Source organism: Agelaius tricolor, unplaced genomic scaffold (genome assembly GCF_023055355.1).
Source record: "Agelaius tricolor isolate 1412-34295 unplaced genomic scaffold, bAgeTri1.0.p SCAF_18, whole genome shotgun sequence".
In the NCBI taxonomy this organism is placed as follows: Eukaryota; Metazoa; Chordata; class Aves; order Passeriformes; family Icteridae; genus Agelaius; species Agelaius tricolor.
This window is the reverse complement of record NW_027269278.1, coordinates 17,066,267-17,083,601: the sequence shown is the minus strand read 5'-3', so window position 1 is coordinate 17,083,601 and position 17,335 is coordinate 17,066,267. Positions and strand designations below refer to the sequence as shown.

General features: G+C 44.0%; 1 protein-coding gene across 1 annotated transcript in view; it reads left to right on the top strand.

The window, feature by feature from the left end:
• UBTD2 (ubiquitin domain containing 2) overlaps window positions 1-17,335 on the top strand; it is a 44,174-nt gene that overhangs the window by 14,560 nt on the left and 12,279 nt on the right. Inside the window, exon 2 of the mRNA XM_071443600.1 lies at window positions 9,847-10,083. Within this exon, the coding sequence (XP_071299701.1) occupies window positions 9,847-10,083 (237 nt within the window). The remainder of the gene's footprint in view (window positions 1-9,846; window positions 10,084-17,335) is intronic.

The window sequence follows — 17,335 nt, the reverse complement described above, 5'->3', positions numbered from 1 at the left end:
TTTTAAACCCTGCTGAGCCAAACCCCGCCTTGGCCTTGCTCAAAGCACCCAGAACTCAGCTGGGTGAAGGTTTACGAGCCACGAGAGTTTGAGTAGAATGATGGTGAATTTGTCACAGGGTGAAAAAGTAGAAGTTTGGGGTTTTAGAATGGGGGTTCAAGAGGCAAGATGGAGGAATCTGGGCATGTCCTGTCCTCCTTCTCCTCCTCCTTCTCCTCCATCTTCTGCTGTGATGGTGACACTTCTGGATTGGTTTAGAACAGAGACAGACTGTCTAACATAGGTGATAGGTATTGGGAAATTATTGTAAATAAAGTACACTTAGTTTTAAATATCAAAAGGGCAGTCCCTGTGCCACTGTCAGTATGTGGGGAGGCACTTGGCACTGGGGGAGTTTTGGTGCTGCTCCTTTTCCCAAGGAAGGGCTGGAGGTGGCACTCAGGGCTCTGGGCTGCTGTCAGGGTGGGCATTGGGCACAGCTTGGTGATCTTGGAGGGCTTCTCCAACCTCAGTGGTTCTGTGGGGTCAGCCCCCAGTGAACTCTAAATCACTTTTTTAGCAGTTGGTGCTTGTTGTGCAGAGGTCAGAGGGAGGACAGGCTCAAGGAGGAAGGGGATTTGTGGGCCTGAGCTGTTCCTTTGCAGCTGGACCTGGACATTTCCTGCTGCTCAGTCCATGCTGCCATGAGCCTGGAGCAGTGGGCAGTGCCCTGTCCCAGCAGGGCACCAGCACAGGTTGTCCTGGCAGGAATTTGCACTTTTATCTGATGTGTCTAAAGTTTCCCTGGGAACTGAAGGGACAGGAGACACAAAAGGCTTTTAGTGCTTTAAAAGTAAAGTTGCTGAGTTGCATTCTTCCTCATGCTGAGATACACAAAGCTCTGGGGTGGGGGTTTTTTGGGTTTTTTTTTGCAGATAAGCTCTGTTCAGCTTCTCAGTGCATTCCCAGAGTTCTGCCTGCTCTGTGCTGCTCTTGTTTTGGGTGTGGGGCTGCCCTGGTGCCCAGCTCAGCTGCAATTGAGCTGCAGCTGAAGCCACACGCTGCAGAAGTCACAATAAACAGTGTGCTCTGTGCAGCCTGGCTCAGACAGAATATTTTTCATGTTGCTGACAGCTTCCTTAATGGTCCTTGTCACAGCTTTTAAAAAAGGTGGCCCAGCTGTGCACTGTAGATGGTGCAGATTGAAGCTCTTGGTGCTTGCACACTGTGGGCATGGGGAAATCTTTCTCCTCTGCTGTATCCAGCTGAAGACATTCATCTGCCAGAGATAGGAGCAGTTTAAATTCCAGTGTAAACAGTGCTGACAGGTAATTGTGTTGATAATGTCTGTCCCCTGGAGCTGTTTCACCTCAGTGAACTTCCCTGCCAGGCTGGGGCTGACTCTGAGCCGGGTTTTACAGCTCCTGCTGTTGGACCTGAGTTTGGGCAAGCTGAGTTTGGGGCTCCAGATGAGCATCCCCTGGGCTGTGCCCTGCCTGGCTGCCTGCCCTCCTCAGCCCTGCTCAGCCCTGAGCCAGGCTCTGAGCATGTGGGGACTCCACAGAGGTGTTCCCAACCTGAGACATTTGTCCACAGGAGCTGTTGTGTCATGAGCTTAATCAAGGTGATTGAGAATGGAGAATCAAGATGATTGAGAATTGAGAATCAATGTGATTGAGAATGAGACTGAGAATTGAGAGTCGAGAATCAAGGTGATTGAGAATTGAGAATGAGATTGAGAATTGAGAATCAAAATGATTGAGAATTGAGAATCAAAATGATTGAGAATTGATAATGAGACTGAGAATTTAGAATCAAGGTGATTGAGAATTGAGAGTCAAAATGATTGAGAATTGAGAATCAAGGTGATTGAGAATTGAGAATCAAGGTGATTGAGAATTGAGAATCAAGGTGATTGAGAATTGAAAATCAAGATGATTGAGAATTGAGAATGAGACTGAGAATTGAGAGTTGAGAATCAAGGTGATTGAGAATCCTCTGTTTGTGCTTCCAGCAGGAGGCTGGGTGGGCAGGCAGGACTCAGGAGTACCCACAGAGCTTTTGGAAATAACAATCATGGAAACAAAGGATGGTTTGGGTTGGAAGAGACCTTAAAAATCATCTTGTTGAGGGCAGGGACACCTTCCACTGTCCCAGGGTGCTCCAAGCCCATCCAGCCTGGCACTGCCAGGGATCCAGGGGCAGCCACAGCTCCTCTGTGCCAGGGCCTGCCACCCTCACAGGGGAGAATTTATTCCCAATATCCAGTCTCAATTCCCCCTTGCCAGCTGGCTCTGGGCTGGGAATGCCCCTCAGGTCAGATAAAATGCACTGCCCTAGTTCCAGTTGTTCAGGATATCCCAGGGCTGTGGCCACCTGAGCAGATCCTGCCTGGGCTGGGATGAGCTGGGGTCTCTGGAATACCACAGAGGGAGCAGCAAAGATTCAGATTTCCAAAGCTGAAGCTTTTATTTCTTGCTGTAACACTGCTGACTCCTTTGAGGGGTGATGAGTGATGAGCTGCCTGGAAATCTCCTGATTTCTGCTGAAAATGATGGGAGAAATTGAGAATACAGTGGAATAGCTGCTAATTAGAGTCAGTTTTTCTCTTTGTCCAGCTCATTCATACACCTCATCCTCTCATGCTGAGGAGCCTCTGTATTGACCCAGGGAAGGTTTAACGTGTAGACAGAGGCAGGGGTAAGCTGTCCAGAGCTGCCTGGAATGACCAGAGGAACTGCTAATTGCATTTTAAACTGCATTTTGCTCCCTGCAGCCTCTTCTGGGCAGCTTTTGGTGTTGAGCAGGAACTGAGGAGGAGCAGGGAGGGATTCCCTGCCCAGCCCTGTGTGCCAGGCTGGGGGCACCGGGTGGCACCAGCGATGGATTGTCCCCCCTGTCCCCAGAGGCAGCAGCACATGGTGCCTGGCACAGCACAACCTGCCTTTAGTGCCTGCTGCTCTTTCCCCTCTCCATCTGATCTTCTGTTGGTCTTCATTTCCTTCCTTTCCTCACCTCCTTTCAGGTGGGGAAAGGGGAAATGGCTCAGGGCTTGGCTGGGGGGGTTCTTTCTGTGTCTCTGCTGGGTTTGCTGCCCTGAAAAGCTTCACAGTTTGTGACTTGGCTCAGAATTAATACCTTTGGCTCAAAATTAATGCCTTTGCCTACACTTCTATAATGTTGCTTTGAGTCTGCAGCCTGGTGTTTTAGTACACAACTATTTCAAGATATAACCTGAATTTCTACCAGGGAAGTAGTGTTCATTTTACCCTCATAAGAAACCATAAAGCTTGACTTAGTTTCAAGCATTATCTGTCTATCTGTATTTATTTGGAAAGTTCACACAGGCTCCCTAGAAATGTTAATTCCTTTCCTTGTTAGGAAAGCTTAATTGTCCTAATACTTCACTTCTAAGTCTTTGCCACTGTCCAGTGCCACTTCTGTTCCAAAATCCTCTTCTTGCCTTGGGAAAATGTAACCACCTTAAGAAGAAAATTGCTGAAAATCAGCAATAAACAGATAAAATTCTGCCATTTTCCTGTTGTTGGGTACGCCTGTGCTATTTAATGCAATTTAAATTGTGTAAGCCTGTGTTGCTTAATGTAATTCAAATTGTCTGCTGCTTAAGTGCAATGAATTTTCCCTTTCTCCCTCCCTGTTTTCCCTGGGTTTTTGCACTTTTCCTTTGTCCTGGCTCTTCCGAGCACTGTTGTAATTCAGGATTACACTGGAGAACAATGCAAAGAAAATGTTTAGGATGAACTGTGTGATAGTGATGCCAAATTACAAGGTACCTCATGAGGAAATTGGAACAAAATGGGTTTCAAATGGGACTCATTTGATGAAGTAGAGAAGTGCTGGGTGATTGTGGGGAGGGGAGCCCTTCGGGGACTATTCCTGACAGAAACTTTCTGGGTAGCAAACTGTTATTTGCATTTCATTTCTGATAGAAAAATACTTTGTTAGCAGCTGAGCCTCAACAGGGAAGCAATCTGGTAAAGAAAATCGTTTTGATCATTGGTTCCACTTGTAAAACATTTCCTCAGCTTCTCCTGGCTGCCTTCAGGTCCCTGCTGAGGTTTCTGCTGGGTGGGCTGGGGGTGTTTGCAGCCCCAGGGCAGCCTGGCTCTTCTCCCCCTGGCTCTGCAGCCCTGGGGCTGTGCTGGTCCCTGTTCATCATTTCATGGCCAGGCCCCCAATCCCATCTTTCCCACCCACAGCAGCTCCTGAACGTGGCATTCCCATCCAGACACCTGTGGTGATCTTTTGTCCTTCTCTTGGATGTTCCTGCTCCTCTCCTCACAGGGCACTCCAAACCTTTTTCATCTCTCACCACTTAAGCAGTTGGCTTCATCTCCTGCATATTTTCTTAATCAAGACAAAGGAAAAAAAAGAAAAGACTATATTTTCTTTTATTTATTATATATTCTAATAAATAAATGATATAAAATAAATAATACTATAAAATAAACAATATTATAAATAATATAGTCATTTTATATATAAAATATAATAATATAAATAATACAAAATAAATAATACTATAAAATAAACAATATTATAAATAATGTATTTATTATTATATTTTATAATATAATAATATAATATAATATAATTATATATGATAATATAATACATAATATAATTTTATATAAATATAATAATATAAATAATATAAAATAAACAGTATTATAACTAATATATCTATTATTATATTTTATAATATATAATTAATATAATATAATTATATACAATAATAGAATATATAATTTTATATACAATATAATAATAATATAAAATAAACAATATTAAAGATAATGTATTTATTATTATATTTTATATAATAATATATATAATATAATGATAATATAATTTTATATATAAAAATATAATATAAATAATATAAAATAAACAATATTATAAATAATATATTTATTATTATATTTTATATATAAAATAAATCTTGCCAGATTCTCCTATTGCAACATTTCACCATTTTGATCTTGGCACGTTTGCCTGTATCTGCTCCTAACTTGTGTTCCCTGGTGGCCTGTCCCTCCCTGGTGCTTTCTGGCTGTGTGTCCATCCTCCCCCCAGTCTGCAGGGATTGGGAAGCACAGCCAGGCCCTGTTCTTGTAACTGGACCAGTTTCCTCTGCTTTTTACAAAAGCTGTAAAAGACTAATGCTGCAAGCAACATATGCTTGTGTTTCCAAGGCAAAGGAGGAAATTCACTGTGGAGCGCTTGCAGGGATGGAACAGCCAAATTTGGTCCTAATTTTAGTTTTAGAAATAGGTGAAAGATGTTTGAAGGATGGGGTGGGAGGGAAAACTCACGGAAGGATGATGGCAGCAGAGGTGTTTCCACAGATAAATTCAAATTTGAGCTCAGCTGCTTCAGGGCTGTTTCAGGTCTCATCCAGGGTTACCTGGCAGGGCAGGGAGTGGGGAGGAGGAAGATCCAGGTCACACTTGAAGCAGAGATCAGTCCTGAAGAAATATTCATTATCAGTTCTGCCCTTCTCCAGAGCTCTGAGCTGTCCCCTGGCTCAGCTTGGCCGCGTTTGATTTGACACAAAACCCTCTGGGGCTGAGATACTCCCAGTTTGATGATGGAGTGCTGTAATTCAGGTGGTATAAATTAGGAATTATAGACTTTGTAGCTGGATATTGGCTTTTAATACAAGAATCCTGTGGTAGCAGCTGCTCCTGCTCATCTGGTCCCCCTCAGAAGAGGCACCAGTGATATCCACAGTGATATCCACAGTGATAGCGACATAACAAACACACCAGCTGCTCCAAAGAGCTTCCACTGAGACATTTCTTGACATCCTGTTAAGAAACTGATTTAAATATCTGGGTTTATCTGCATAAGGAGCAGAGATAACCTTCCAGATTCATTGCTTTGATGGGAAGCTGCGGGGAAGGGAAATAAATTTACAATTCAGGTGATGAAGCAGTCTGCAAGGATTGGAGAAATACATTTTCTCCTTCTGAAAAATAAGACTTTGCAGCCTGCCTGGAGTTCAGTGGGGCAGGCAGGAGCAGCTGCCTCAGGGATGCCAGGGTAGCAAGGGCAAGCAGGGAATGCTGCTAAATCCCCCAGGAACAGTCCATGTGTGCCACTGCTTTGGGGCACTTTGAGGCATTCAACAGAATCATTGGGATTGGAAAACAGAACCATTAGGGCAAACAGGGAATGCTGCAAAATCCCACAGGAACAGTCCATGTGTGCCACCGGTTTGGGTGCTTTGAGGCATTAAACAGAATTATTAGGATTGGAAAAGAACTTTGAGAAGAGTTTGTGGCCAGTCTTTGATCCATCACCTTTCCAAGCAGACACGAAGGGAGGTTTGGATTCCCCCAGCCCCAGGGAATTCCTGGAGGTGGCCCTGGGTGCTCTGGGCTGGGGACAAGCTGGGGATGTGGCACAGGCTGCATTTGATGGTCTGGGAGGGCTTTTCCAGCCTAAACTCGGTGCATTTCTTACCCTCTTTGGGATGCACAGCCCCACCCGCACACCTGAGCTGCTGGAACAGCAACCTAGCTCATTTTGGAGTGTGGCTGCTGATATTTCACTTTTTGAAAAGCAGACCACTGCTGATTCCCGTATTTCCTTCTAAATAAATCCCTTGCCAAAAATATCAACCATTGGTCTCTGCTGAGAGGGTGACCTGGAGCATTGCTTCAGACAGAACGTGCCTTCTTCTTGGCATTTGGAAAACAATTCCTGCTTTCCAGCAGGGTATTAATAATTTCTTACTCGTGTTGAAGTGATGTAAGATGAAAAATTAATGTGGATGCTGCTTTCTCTTCTGGATCCTGCAAGCTGCTGGTGCCTCTGATGGGTATGGTCTTAAATGAAGGCAACGTTTCCTTCCGAGCTCTAATTTCCTTCCAGAGCGAGGAACAGAAAACTGACACTGTAAATACTTTTAAGTGGTTCAGACTGTTGATGTTTGTTTCTTTATCAGCCTTGTTAACAGAAAAGGGAAAGTGCTTTGATGTGGTCCGAAAGTTTGGTTGTAGAAATTCGCATGTTTTGCTTTAGTGACTAAAACACGGGCTGGAAAGAGAAATATTTGGGCCTTTTTGCACATTATTTTTTTTACATGGCATAAGTTTCTCTCATCCTTTCTGCCCCATCTAGCCACAGAGCTAAATAATGAATATTTCTTCAGGGAAGGCATAAAGCTTTTTGGGGATCCTTGAAGCACTTCTATTAAATGATAAACACACCAAAGATCTTTTTAAATACTGGCTTGTGCTGAAGCCAAGTGGTGTTTAAAGGCTCAGTACTGGGATGGATGGCTTGTTAGAGTGGATTTGGCTTTGGAGCCATTTGGAGAGTCCCTTTCTTCCACCAGCCTTCCTTCCAACTTGGAAAAGAAAGAATTTATCGCTGGGTTTATGATCACTGCTGTGTGTGTGGGAAGGATGGGATCTCCAGGGAGGAGTTATTGGAGGCTGTGAGGATCTGAGCCTCTGCTGGAGTGAGGATAAATCAATTTTTAATAAATCTGGGTGCAGTCTGAGGCAGAGTGGGAAGCAGGGAGAGGAGTGGGCTGCTGGATTTGCAGTGGGGCTGCGGGAAGTGCCTTTAACCTGCTTCCATAATTGATGGCTGGGGACAAGGAGAGGGCCCTGTGGGACAAATCTGCATCCATTGAGTGGATGCAAGCAGATGTGAGCTAAAGTGGAATGGAAAAAAAAAGATATCCACTGACCCAAATTTCTTGCAGTGTGTCCTGTTCTGTCTGGCTGAAAATGTCATGCTCTGGCCGCTAATCCTTAATAAGGAAGCAATTCCTTGTTGGAGTGTTTTTCCCACATATGTTTTTAGAATTTTAGCATGTACAGGGTTTAATGCACAACCCCGTTGCTTGAGGCTGCCCCAGCATCATCCTCCAGGCTTGCTCAGCTGGGCCTTGGACTGGGAAAGGCTGGGCTCTGCCAGGAAACTTGGTGTTTTGTAAACACTGGGGCTTGCTGCTCTGCAATCTGCTAAATGGTCAGCACTGCTTTGAAAAGCAAATGGAAGCAGTCCCATGGAAGCAATCCCGTGGAAACAAAAAGCAATAAATGCTTGTGGTCACTTGAAAGCATTTAAAAGTTGATTATTGTTGTGTTCTGCGTGGGACACGAGGAGCAGCTGGAGTCGGTGGATGTGGGCCATGCAATTGTCATTTGCTACTTTTAATTAGGGGCTGACTTTGTTTCTGTGCAAATGTAGGAGGCCACCAGGATGGGAGGGATGGAGCAGCTCTGCTGGGAGAGCTGGGATTGTTCAGCTGCAGAGGAGAGGCCTTGGGGTGACACAATTGTCTGAAGGAGCTGCAGATGGAGAGAAAGGAAAAGATGGAGAGAGAGGCTTCCCAGGGGATGGAGGGACAGGACACTGGGAATGGCTTCACACTGACAGGGAACAGGTTTAGATTGGATATTGGGAAGAATGACCCCATCCCTGGCAGTGTTCAGGGGCAGTTTGGATGGGGTTGGAGCACCCTGGGGTAGTGGGAGGTGTCCCTGCCCATGGCAGGGGGTGGAATTAAATGATTTTTAAGGTTCCTTCCAACCCAAGCCATTCTCCCATGTTTTTTAATCCACAGAAAGCTCATTCCTCTGCATAGTTGGCAATGTTGGCTCACCAGCAGGAATCCTTTTCAAACTCCTCTTCTCCATGCCTTACACTTCAGGTTCATGGACGTGTCTGTCAGCCTGAGCTAGCAAAGGAACCTGATCATTCTTTGCTCGTATGGGGTCAGATTGGATAAAGGCTTAACCTCCTGTTAGGGCTTTTGGTCTCCTTAAAACCTCTGTGAACTTGGAATCTCCTGCTGCAGCACCAGGCACTGATGGGGATGAGAGCAGGGAGTTTTAATCTGTCAACTTTTATACCTGTGATAACCTCAAAAAGGCTATTACACAAAAATAGCTGTAGTTAAAGGGGAACAAATGGGGTTTTGTTTATTGAGAAGGAGGAAAATGCTCTTTAAACCTTGATGGATTCCTGGATTTCCAGGGGAAATCAGCAAGCAGGAGGATGCATTTGCACAGAAACAAAGTCAGCTCCTAATTAAAAGTAGCAAATAACAATTGCATGGCCCACATCCATATCACCTCCCTTCTCCTGAGCTCCATGATGCTTTGACCTCTTGGGGAAATTGAGGAGACTCAGAGTCTGGTTTTGACCATGCAAGACCAGTAAAACCATAATTCTCTCAAGAAATGAGGATCTGAACCATGAGCAGTATATGAATAACACCCCTCTCACTGCATCACCTGGGAGGTGAGGAACAATAAGGACCAGGCTTGAAAATTCAGCTCTGGGGGTGCCTTGGGAAGGCTGAGCCAGAGCAGAGAGTGGACAGAGCTAAAGAATAAAGCAGGGATTTATTCAAAGCATCTCCTCCATGGACCCACCTTGGGCAGCACAAGAGCCCAGCCAGGGCTGCACCCAAGATGAACCAAAATGGCCCCAAAATGCACGGCCGGGCACGGGCTCTGTCCCTGGGATCAGTTCTGCTCCATTTGCATCTTGCAGTTCATTGTCCCATTCCAGCTTTAGCCCCTGCAGTCCCATCCTTGTTTTTCTCTCTCCAGCCCACGGGGTTTGTGCTCCTGGGCTGAGATTTGGATCATTTGTCCTTGGTGCCCAGCTGGAGCAGGAATTGTTTTGTCTCCCTGCTCTGTGCACAGAGCTCACCATGCCCTGATGTGAAGCCCAAACCCACACACTAAAGCAGCACAGAATCTGAAAATTACAAAAGCTAAACCTGAGGCATCACTGTAAATCCAAAACAAAGCAACCAAAGGGAATTTTGTGGTGTTCTTTTGATGATTTCCCTTTTTTCTTTGTCCCCCACAGTGGCCCTTGGTCGTAACCAGCCCCTGAAGAAGGAGAAGCCCAAATGGAAGAGCGATTACCCCATGACGGACGGGCAGCTCCGCAGTAAGAGGGATGAATTTTGGGACACAGCCCCAGCCTTTGAGGGCAGGAAGGAGATTTGGGATGCCCTCAAGGCTGCTGCCCACGCCTTTGAGAGCAACGACCACGAACTGGCACAAGCAATCATTGATGGTGCAAACATAACACTACCCCATGGTAGGTGCAGCTCTCAGGATGTGGCCTCTCCAGAGGGGTTAAAATCATGATGGTTTTGCCCCAAAAATCAGTGATGGAATGGTTTAAAATATCTGGGTTTCAGTGTGGGTGTGCTCCTGTTCAGAGTTTCCAAGCAAAGTGGTGTTAATATGCAGAGGGACCAAGAAAATCTGCTTTTTGTGGTAGTTCCTGCAGTGGAATGGATGATGTGGTCCAAGGGAATACTCAGCTTGAGTCTGATCTTTGCAGGCAGCACTTGGGACTTTCTGTAATCTCTTGGAGCACCTGGATGCTCCAAGGCACCATTTTCATAACTTTTTCCCCAGCTTCTCTTTGTGAGGAAGTAGATTATTTTTCCCTCCTGATTTTATGAGTTTCTTTGGCACTTGAACTGTTGGGGTTTTTTTTTAACTTTCTCTTCTGAAGAGCCTTAAAAAAATTCCCAAAACTTTGGGGTTGGCAATCTGCTGTTAGATCCTGTGTGAGATAAAGTGCAAGCTCTTATTTTGGGTACTTTCCCCTTTGTTTTGTTATTCTGAATCCTGCTGGGTGGGATTTTTTTTTTTTTTTCCAAGAAATATTTCCCTTACTCCACAATTCTGAAATAAATCACTTCCCTCTATTCCTAACAGAAATACACTGAGAGGGGGCTGGCAAGAAATTACTGATCAAGTCACCATTCGGATAAATGGAAATAATAACTCAGAAATTGCATTTTTGCAGACCTAAGGGAGTTGCTGCGTTGTTTTTAGTTGCTAAAATATCAATTGCAGGTGCCAGGAAAACTCAATTTATACGTGAGGAAGGTGGAATAAAATCCAGGTTACCTCTCACTGTGGTGTGTCCCTCACATCAGGCTGCAGCCCTCAGAAATTGTCTTTAATGTGGGAAAGTTCCTCTCTGTGAGGGTCTGAGTCTGTTTGACCACACCAAAGCCTGGTAAAAACATAATTCTCTCAACAAATGGAAATCTGGAGGCAGGAGCAGCGAGGGGGATATTATTTCTGCCATGAATTTGATGAGCCCCCATGAATGAGCTGTTTTGGCAGCGTTGGGCTGTTCGTTCAGCAGCACTTCAGGGCAAAACACTCAATTTATGGCACCAAACCCTGCAGAGAAGGTGCTTGGCACCTTGGGGCTGTGCTGCCCCTTGTTAGAGTGGCATAAGAGCTGGTGGCTGGGAGGGAGGAGGTGGAGAAATCCCAAGTTGGAGCAGTTCCATCCTGCCTGCAAGGCTCAGTCTGGCTCTGGGGGCTCAGGGCAGTCCCTGGGCTGGCTCAGGAAACAGAGGATGTCTCATGGGCAGGTACAAGGCTCCCAGATTTGGGAAAAAGAAATGGATGTGAGCTCTTAAATCTGTTTTTCCAGCAGTTTGCTTCGAGTCCTGCCTGCTGCTGGCAGGTTATAATCTGCTTTTTAAGGCCCACATACAGAATATTCAGAGTATCTGAGAAATAACTCAGAAATCAAAGCTGTACCAGGGGCTCTGCTGCCCAAGGCAGGCCTGGCTTGAGGCTGAATTCCAAACACAGAGAATATTTACAATTTTTATCCAGGATGTGGAGCCTACTGGGGATTTTTCTACCCACAGAATTGCATTATTTGTATTTATTCAGCTTTCTGACACGTTTGGGCATCGGCTGTTGGCAAAGTTCTCCCTTCAGTGTGACCTCCCCAGTCCAGAGACAGCTGCTGCTCCTAGAAATCCAAATATTCCATGGTCAGTGCCATGGGTGAGGGGATGATGGAGCAAATCCTCTCATTATTTTGGGCAAAACTGGGGAACAGGGGGAATGGCTGTGGGGAAATGCAGCTGTGGTGTCTGCAGCAGGATCCTGGGGTCTCGTGGAGCTTCCCTCAGATTCCCCATGGAGCTGCTGGGCTCTGCCCTCATGGCCACCACTGGCACTGCTGAAATTCATCTTTTAGCCCTTTTTTTTTGCTTTTTTTGGGGTTTTTTTGGGACGGGTTTGGGGGTTTTTTTTGTTTGTTTTTTTTTTTTGGTTTTTTTGTTTTTGGTTGTTTTTTTTGTTTTGTTTTGGTTTTTTTTGGTTTTTTTTTTTTTTGTTGTTGTTGTTGTTTTTTGGTTGTTTTTTTGGGTTTTTTTTGTTTGGTTTTTGGGTTTTTTTTTTTTGTTTTTTTTTTTGTTTGTTTGTTTGGTTTTTGGTTTTTTGTTTTTTGTTTTGTTTTCCTGTTATTTTTGGGGTTTTTTTTTGGTTTTTTTTTTTTTTGTGTGTGTTTTTTGTTTTGGTTTTTTGTTTGGTTGGTTTTTTAGTTGCATTTTTTTTGTTTGCTTGTTTGTTGGGTTTGGGGGTTTTTTGTTTTGTGTTTTTGTTTGGTTTCTTTGTTGTTTTTGTTTTATTTTGTTCTGTTTAGTTTTGTCCTTTTTTTTTTTGGTTTTTGGGTTTTTTCTTCTAGATCTCTTTACCTGCCCACGCTCTGTCTTTTATAGAATAGTTTGGATGAAAATTAAGCCTCAGGCTGGGCCAGGGCAGGCTCAGGGTGGACACCAGCAGGAATTTCCCCATGGAAAGGGGGCTCAGGCACTGGAACTGCCCAGGGAGGGTTGGATCCCCATCCCTGGAGATGCCCCTCTGTATTCCTGGTGGGAATCTTAAATATTTCCCCAAGAAAACCCAACATTTGTTAGATAAATTCCTTTAAATCTATGAAAAAAAATGAAAGATTTCTAAAAATTATTATTATATATATATAATATATTATATATATTAATAATTTTAATAATATATATTAAATAATATATAATATAATAACAATTATATATAATAATATATAATATTAATATATACAATGTATATGTATTTCTATATAAAAATATATAATAATATACAATATTATATAATAATAATTTTTGATAATAAATAATATTAGATAATATTAATAATTAATAATTTATAAATAATAATAAAATTTAGATAATGATTTTATATAATTTAATTATATATATATAAAAATATTATATATTATTATATTATAATTTCTTCTTCTGCAAAATGCTGCAATGCCAGGGGCTGTGGTGTTTCATTTATTATCTGTGTGTACAAGAAGAGGCTTTTAAAAATGAAAACCCAGGGCAAGCCCCACATCCACATCTGCCTGTCCCTGTGTTCAGGCCAGGGGCTCCTGAGAAAATGAAACCTTGCAGAAAGGGGAGGAGGGAGAGGAGGAGGCTGGGCAGTGAGGAAGGGCTGAAAAATCCACATTTTGCACCCAGGGACACTCGGCCTGAGCCGATGCTGCAAAAACAAAATTGCTTTTTTTATGCCAGAATCCTACAGGATTCTGATCCTACAGGAAAGGGAGGGGAAAAAATAATAAAAAAAAATCTCCTGTGAGGCTGCTTTCAGGCAGATGTGTCACTCCTGTGCTGTGAGGAAGACTCTCCCCGTGTAATTTTTCTAATGGATGCCTTTCCTGGCTGCTGCTGTTAAAAATAGCGTGTAAGAAGTATTAAATAAATAAATAAGCTTGTGAGATGGGCTTAGCACTTCTCATCTATCTTGGGTGACTCTGTGGGATGGGTTTAAAAATAGAAATAACGTTATCACCAATTTATACTTCTTTTTTTCTCCTCCTCCTGCTTTAAGGTAGCGCATCCTCCATATTTTATTAATGAGTCCATTTCAGTTTCATGCAGAAGAGTTTCCCATGCTTCTCAGCTATCAAACAGGAAATCTTGGATTTAAAAAGTAGTAGTATTTTAAAATAATCTTAATGTTGGGCTGAACTTGTCCTGTAAGTCATTAATATTAATTGCAATCTGGCTGGGGTTAAGTGGAGGTTTTGAATTCCAACCTGGACACTTCATGAGCTGCAGCAGAGTTCCCAGGATATTGGGGTTAAATATCTCAGAGATTGCATCTTTGCAGCCCTTGCATTGCTTTTGCTTTATTGCTAAAATATAAATTGGAGATGGCAGAAAACCACAATTTATACAGGGGGAAGTTGTAATGAAATGCAGGTTACCTTTGACAGGGAATAAATACAGGTTACCTTTAATAGGTTAGAAAATAAAAGGCATAAAATTTACCAAAATAATTTACAAAAAAAAAATACAATTAAAAATTTACAAAAAAATAAATACAATAAAATAAAATTTACTCTTAAAGCCACTCCACCATGAGCTTTGGGTTGGGCTGTTTTTAACCCTTCTTAGGCAGTCAGTTCCAGGATGGACTTTTCACCTCAGGATGTTGGGGTTTAGCTCCTTCCATGCTGTTGGAGTGGTAAAAGGGCCTCTCTGCTGAGTTTTCAGCTTTCCTGGGCCTCCAGACACAGCTCCTCTGGCCCCAGCTGCCTTTTCCTGGCTCTTCATTTACTGAGATCCCCAAAAGTGGGATGGGAATATTTCCCTGAAATGCTGGGGAGAAGTAAAGAACATCACTGAGATATCCCCACTCTGAATAGAAAATTTTCTTCTCCTTTGGGTGAAATCTGGATTAGAAAAGCCTAAAAAAAGTCCTAAATAACAACAAGGAAAGCCCTCAAAGCCAAGAGCAGCAGTGTGGGGAAGGCATGGGGGGTTTCCCACGAATTCCCAATTCCAGCAAAACTCTGCTAATTCAATCACACACAATCCCAGAATTATTTAGGTTGGAAAAGGTTTCCAGGGTGCAATCCGGCTTGTGGCCAGCCCCACCCTGTCCCCTGCAGATCTCTCAATCCCAGATTGATCAATGCCACAGAATTATCAGGTGGGTCCAACATTGCCTTCAAGCAAAAAGCAGAAATGCAGAATTGCAGCTCTGGAGCTGCCTGATTTCCAGGAGGAACACACAGCTCTGGAATCTGCTCCCTGGACACCTCCAGGGATGGGCACTCCCCCAGCAGCTTTGGGGTTTGGGTGTTTTTAGCATTTATCACTGGTACTCAATATAAAAAATTGCCCTCTGCTGTGTTGAAAACTGCCTTTTTATTTATGTTGATGAAAATCTCCATTTATTGAGCCCATTTATTTTATTTTATGTTGATGGCAAACTGAGCTGTCAGTGTGTGCTCACAGCCCAGCAAGCCGAGCGTTAGGATTGAAATTTGCACAGCAATTCAGAAATACCTGACACAAAATGCTATAAAGTGTAGGAGGCTTTACCACTGACCATTCCATGGATGGCTCCTGGAAATTAAAGAGCTCCAAAAGTGGAACTCTGTCCTTCTGCAGAGCTTTTTGTGTGGTGGCAGTATTAGAGTTACCTGCTGTACTGATGAATTTGTGATGGAGTGAATCTGTACAGTGAGTTTTGCTGTGGAACCTTTAGCATTTAAATTGAATCCCCTGTGAACTGCTGCCCTTAAAACCACCGGCTCTTTGTGGTTTTTCTTCCTCTTGTCCTTGAAAATTTCTGTATCCATTGCTGGGAGTTAAAGCTGCAGGAATTGCTTGCTTGTCTGAAGAGGCTTTTTAATTATCATTCAAAATCCTACTTTTGATGGATTGCATTCTCTCTACACATGTCAAACATTGCTGGACAATGTGTTTTTTCTGTGAGGATACCAAATACTCGCTCAGGTTTCTCTAATGCCCCTTTAAAATGGTATTTTGGTGACTGTGGCTGTCTAATTTTAGATTCCAGCAGAGTTATGAAAGCTTTGGGAGGTCTGACTATCAAAGCCTGTCTGTCAATATGATCAGCAGTAGCACTGAGAGCAAAATGCAGCCCATGAAAGTTAAGCAAACTCTAAAATCTGCAGTGAATATCATAAAATTTACAGCTGAGCCTCCTGGTTTGTTGCTTTGGGGTTTTTGGTTTTTTTTTTTGACTAAACTCTGCTCAGGAGACAGCAGTTATTAGTTCCAGGGAAGCTTTTTCTGGTTTGTTTTTACTTCAGTTTAAAAAAAAAACAACCCAAAAGGCAAGGGATTAAAACCCAAAATTGCTGCTGCCTTGTGAGGAAGCAGACAAGCTGCTGCTGGCACTGAGGCTGTGTGTGCATTAGGAGAGTGCTTTTATTTTGCTTTTTCCTCTACACATCCACGTCTATTTTTAAGGGTTCTTGACGTCAGGCCCCCTCTGTAGGCTGGGAGGCTGAAATGGGGAGGGAATGCATTGGGAATTTCATAAATCCTGAGTCCCTCCTGCCTCCCAGCACCCAGGCATCCTCTGGGCAGGGGCTGGGAGCTGCATCCCAATTTTGGGTGTTCCAGCCCCTGTCCCTGCCTGGTCAGCAGCACAGGGCAGGGCCAGGGGTGACAGAAATGGCTCTGCTGGCTCTGCTCCTGCTCCTCTGGGCTCCTGCTGAGCTGTGGGGGAGCCCAGACCACCCCAAAATCCAATACCCTGAGTGGGGTAGCCCAACTTGCCCCAAAATCCATTTCCCGGAGTTGGGGAGCCCCAAAATCCATTTCCCAGATTACCCCAAAATTCAATTCCCAGCTCATCCCAAAATCCATTACCCAGAGCAGGGGATCCCAGCTAATCCAAAAATTCAATTCCCAGCTCATCCCAAAATCCACTTCCCGGAGTTGGGGAGCCCAGATCACCCCAAAATCCATTTCCAAGCTCATCCCAAAATCCAATTCCCAGCTCATCCAAAAATTCAATTCCCAGTTTATCCCAAAATGCATTTCCCAAAGTAGGGCAGCCCAGCTCATCCCAAAATCCATTTCCCAGCTCATCCCAAAATCCATTACCCAGAGCAGGGGATCCCAGCTCATCCAAAAATTCAATTGCCAGCTCATCCCAAAGTCCAATTCCCAGAGCTGGGGAGCTCCTCCCCAAACCCCATTTTCTGGCATGTGGGATCCCAGCTCATCCCCAAATCCATTTCCCAGCTCATGCCCAAATCCATTTCCCAGCTCCTCCCCAAACCCCATTTCCTGGGGCAGCTCTGGCTGCTCACCAAGTGCCTCCTGCAGAGGAGCAATCCCCCAGATCTCTGCCTCTTTCAGTGCCCAGGCCCAGGAGTTGCTTTTTCATCCAAAGGAGGGATCTCAGCTCCAGGCTGAGTGCCTGGATTTGGGATTTCCCTGCTCCAGCTTCCCTCAGCCTGCTCAGGCCACAGTGGCGGCTCATCCTCCTCTGCTGCCCCTTATTTTGGTGATTTTTGGCATTTTCTGTGTCCATCCCAGCTGGAAAAATGGCTTTTTCCCCTTGGGAATGGCCATAGTTCTGGTCAAGGATGTGCTTTGTTGTTGTGTCTCCAAATTCCTCCTGACCTTGAGAAAGAATCACTTTGCTCACAACCTCCTGCAATGAAGATGCTGCTTTCCATCATTTCTGCAGTGATTAATACT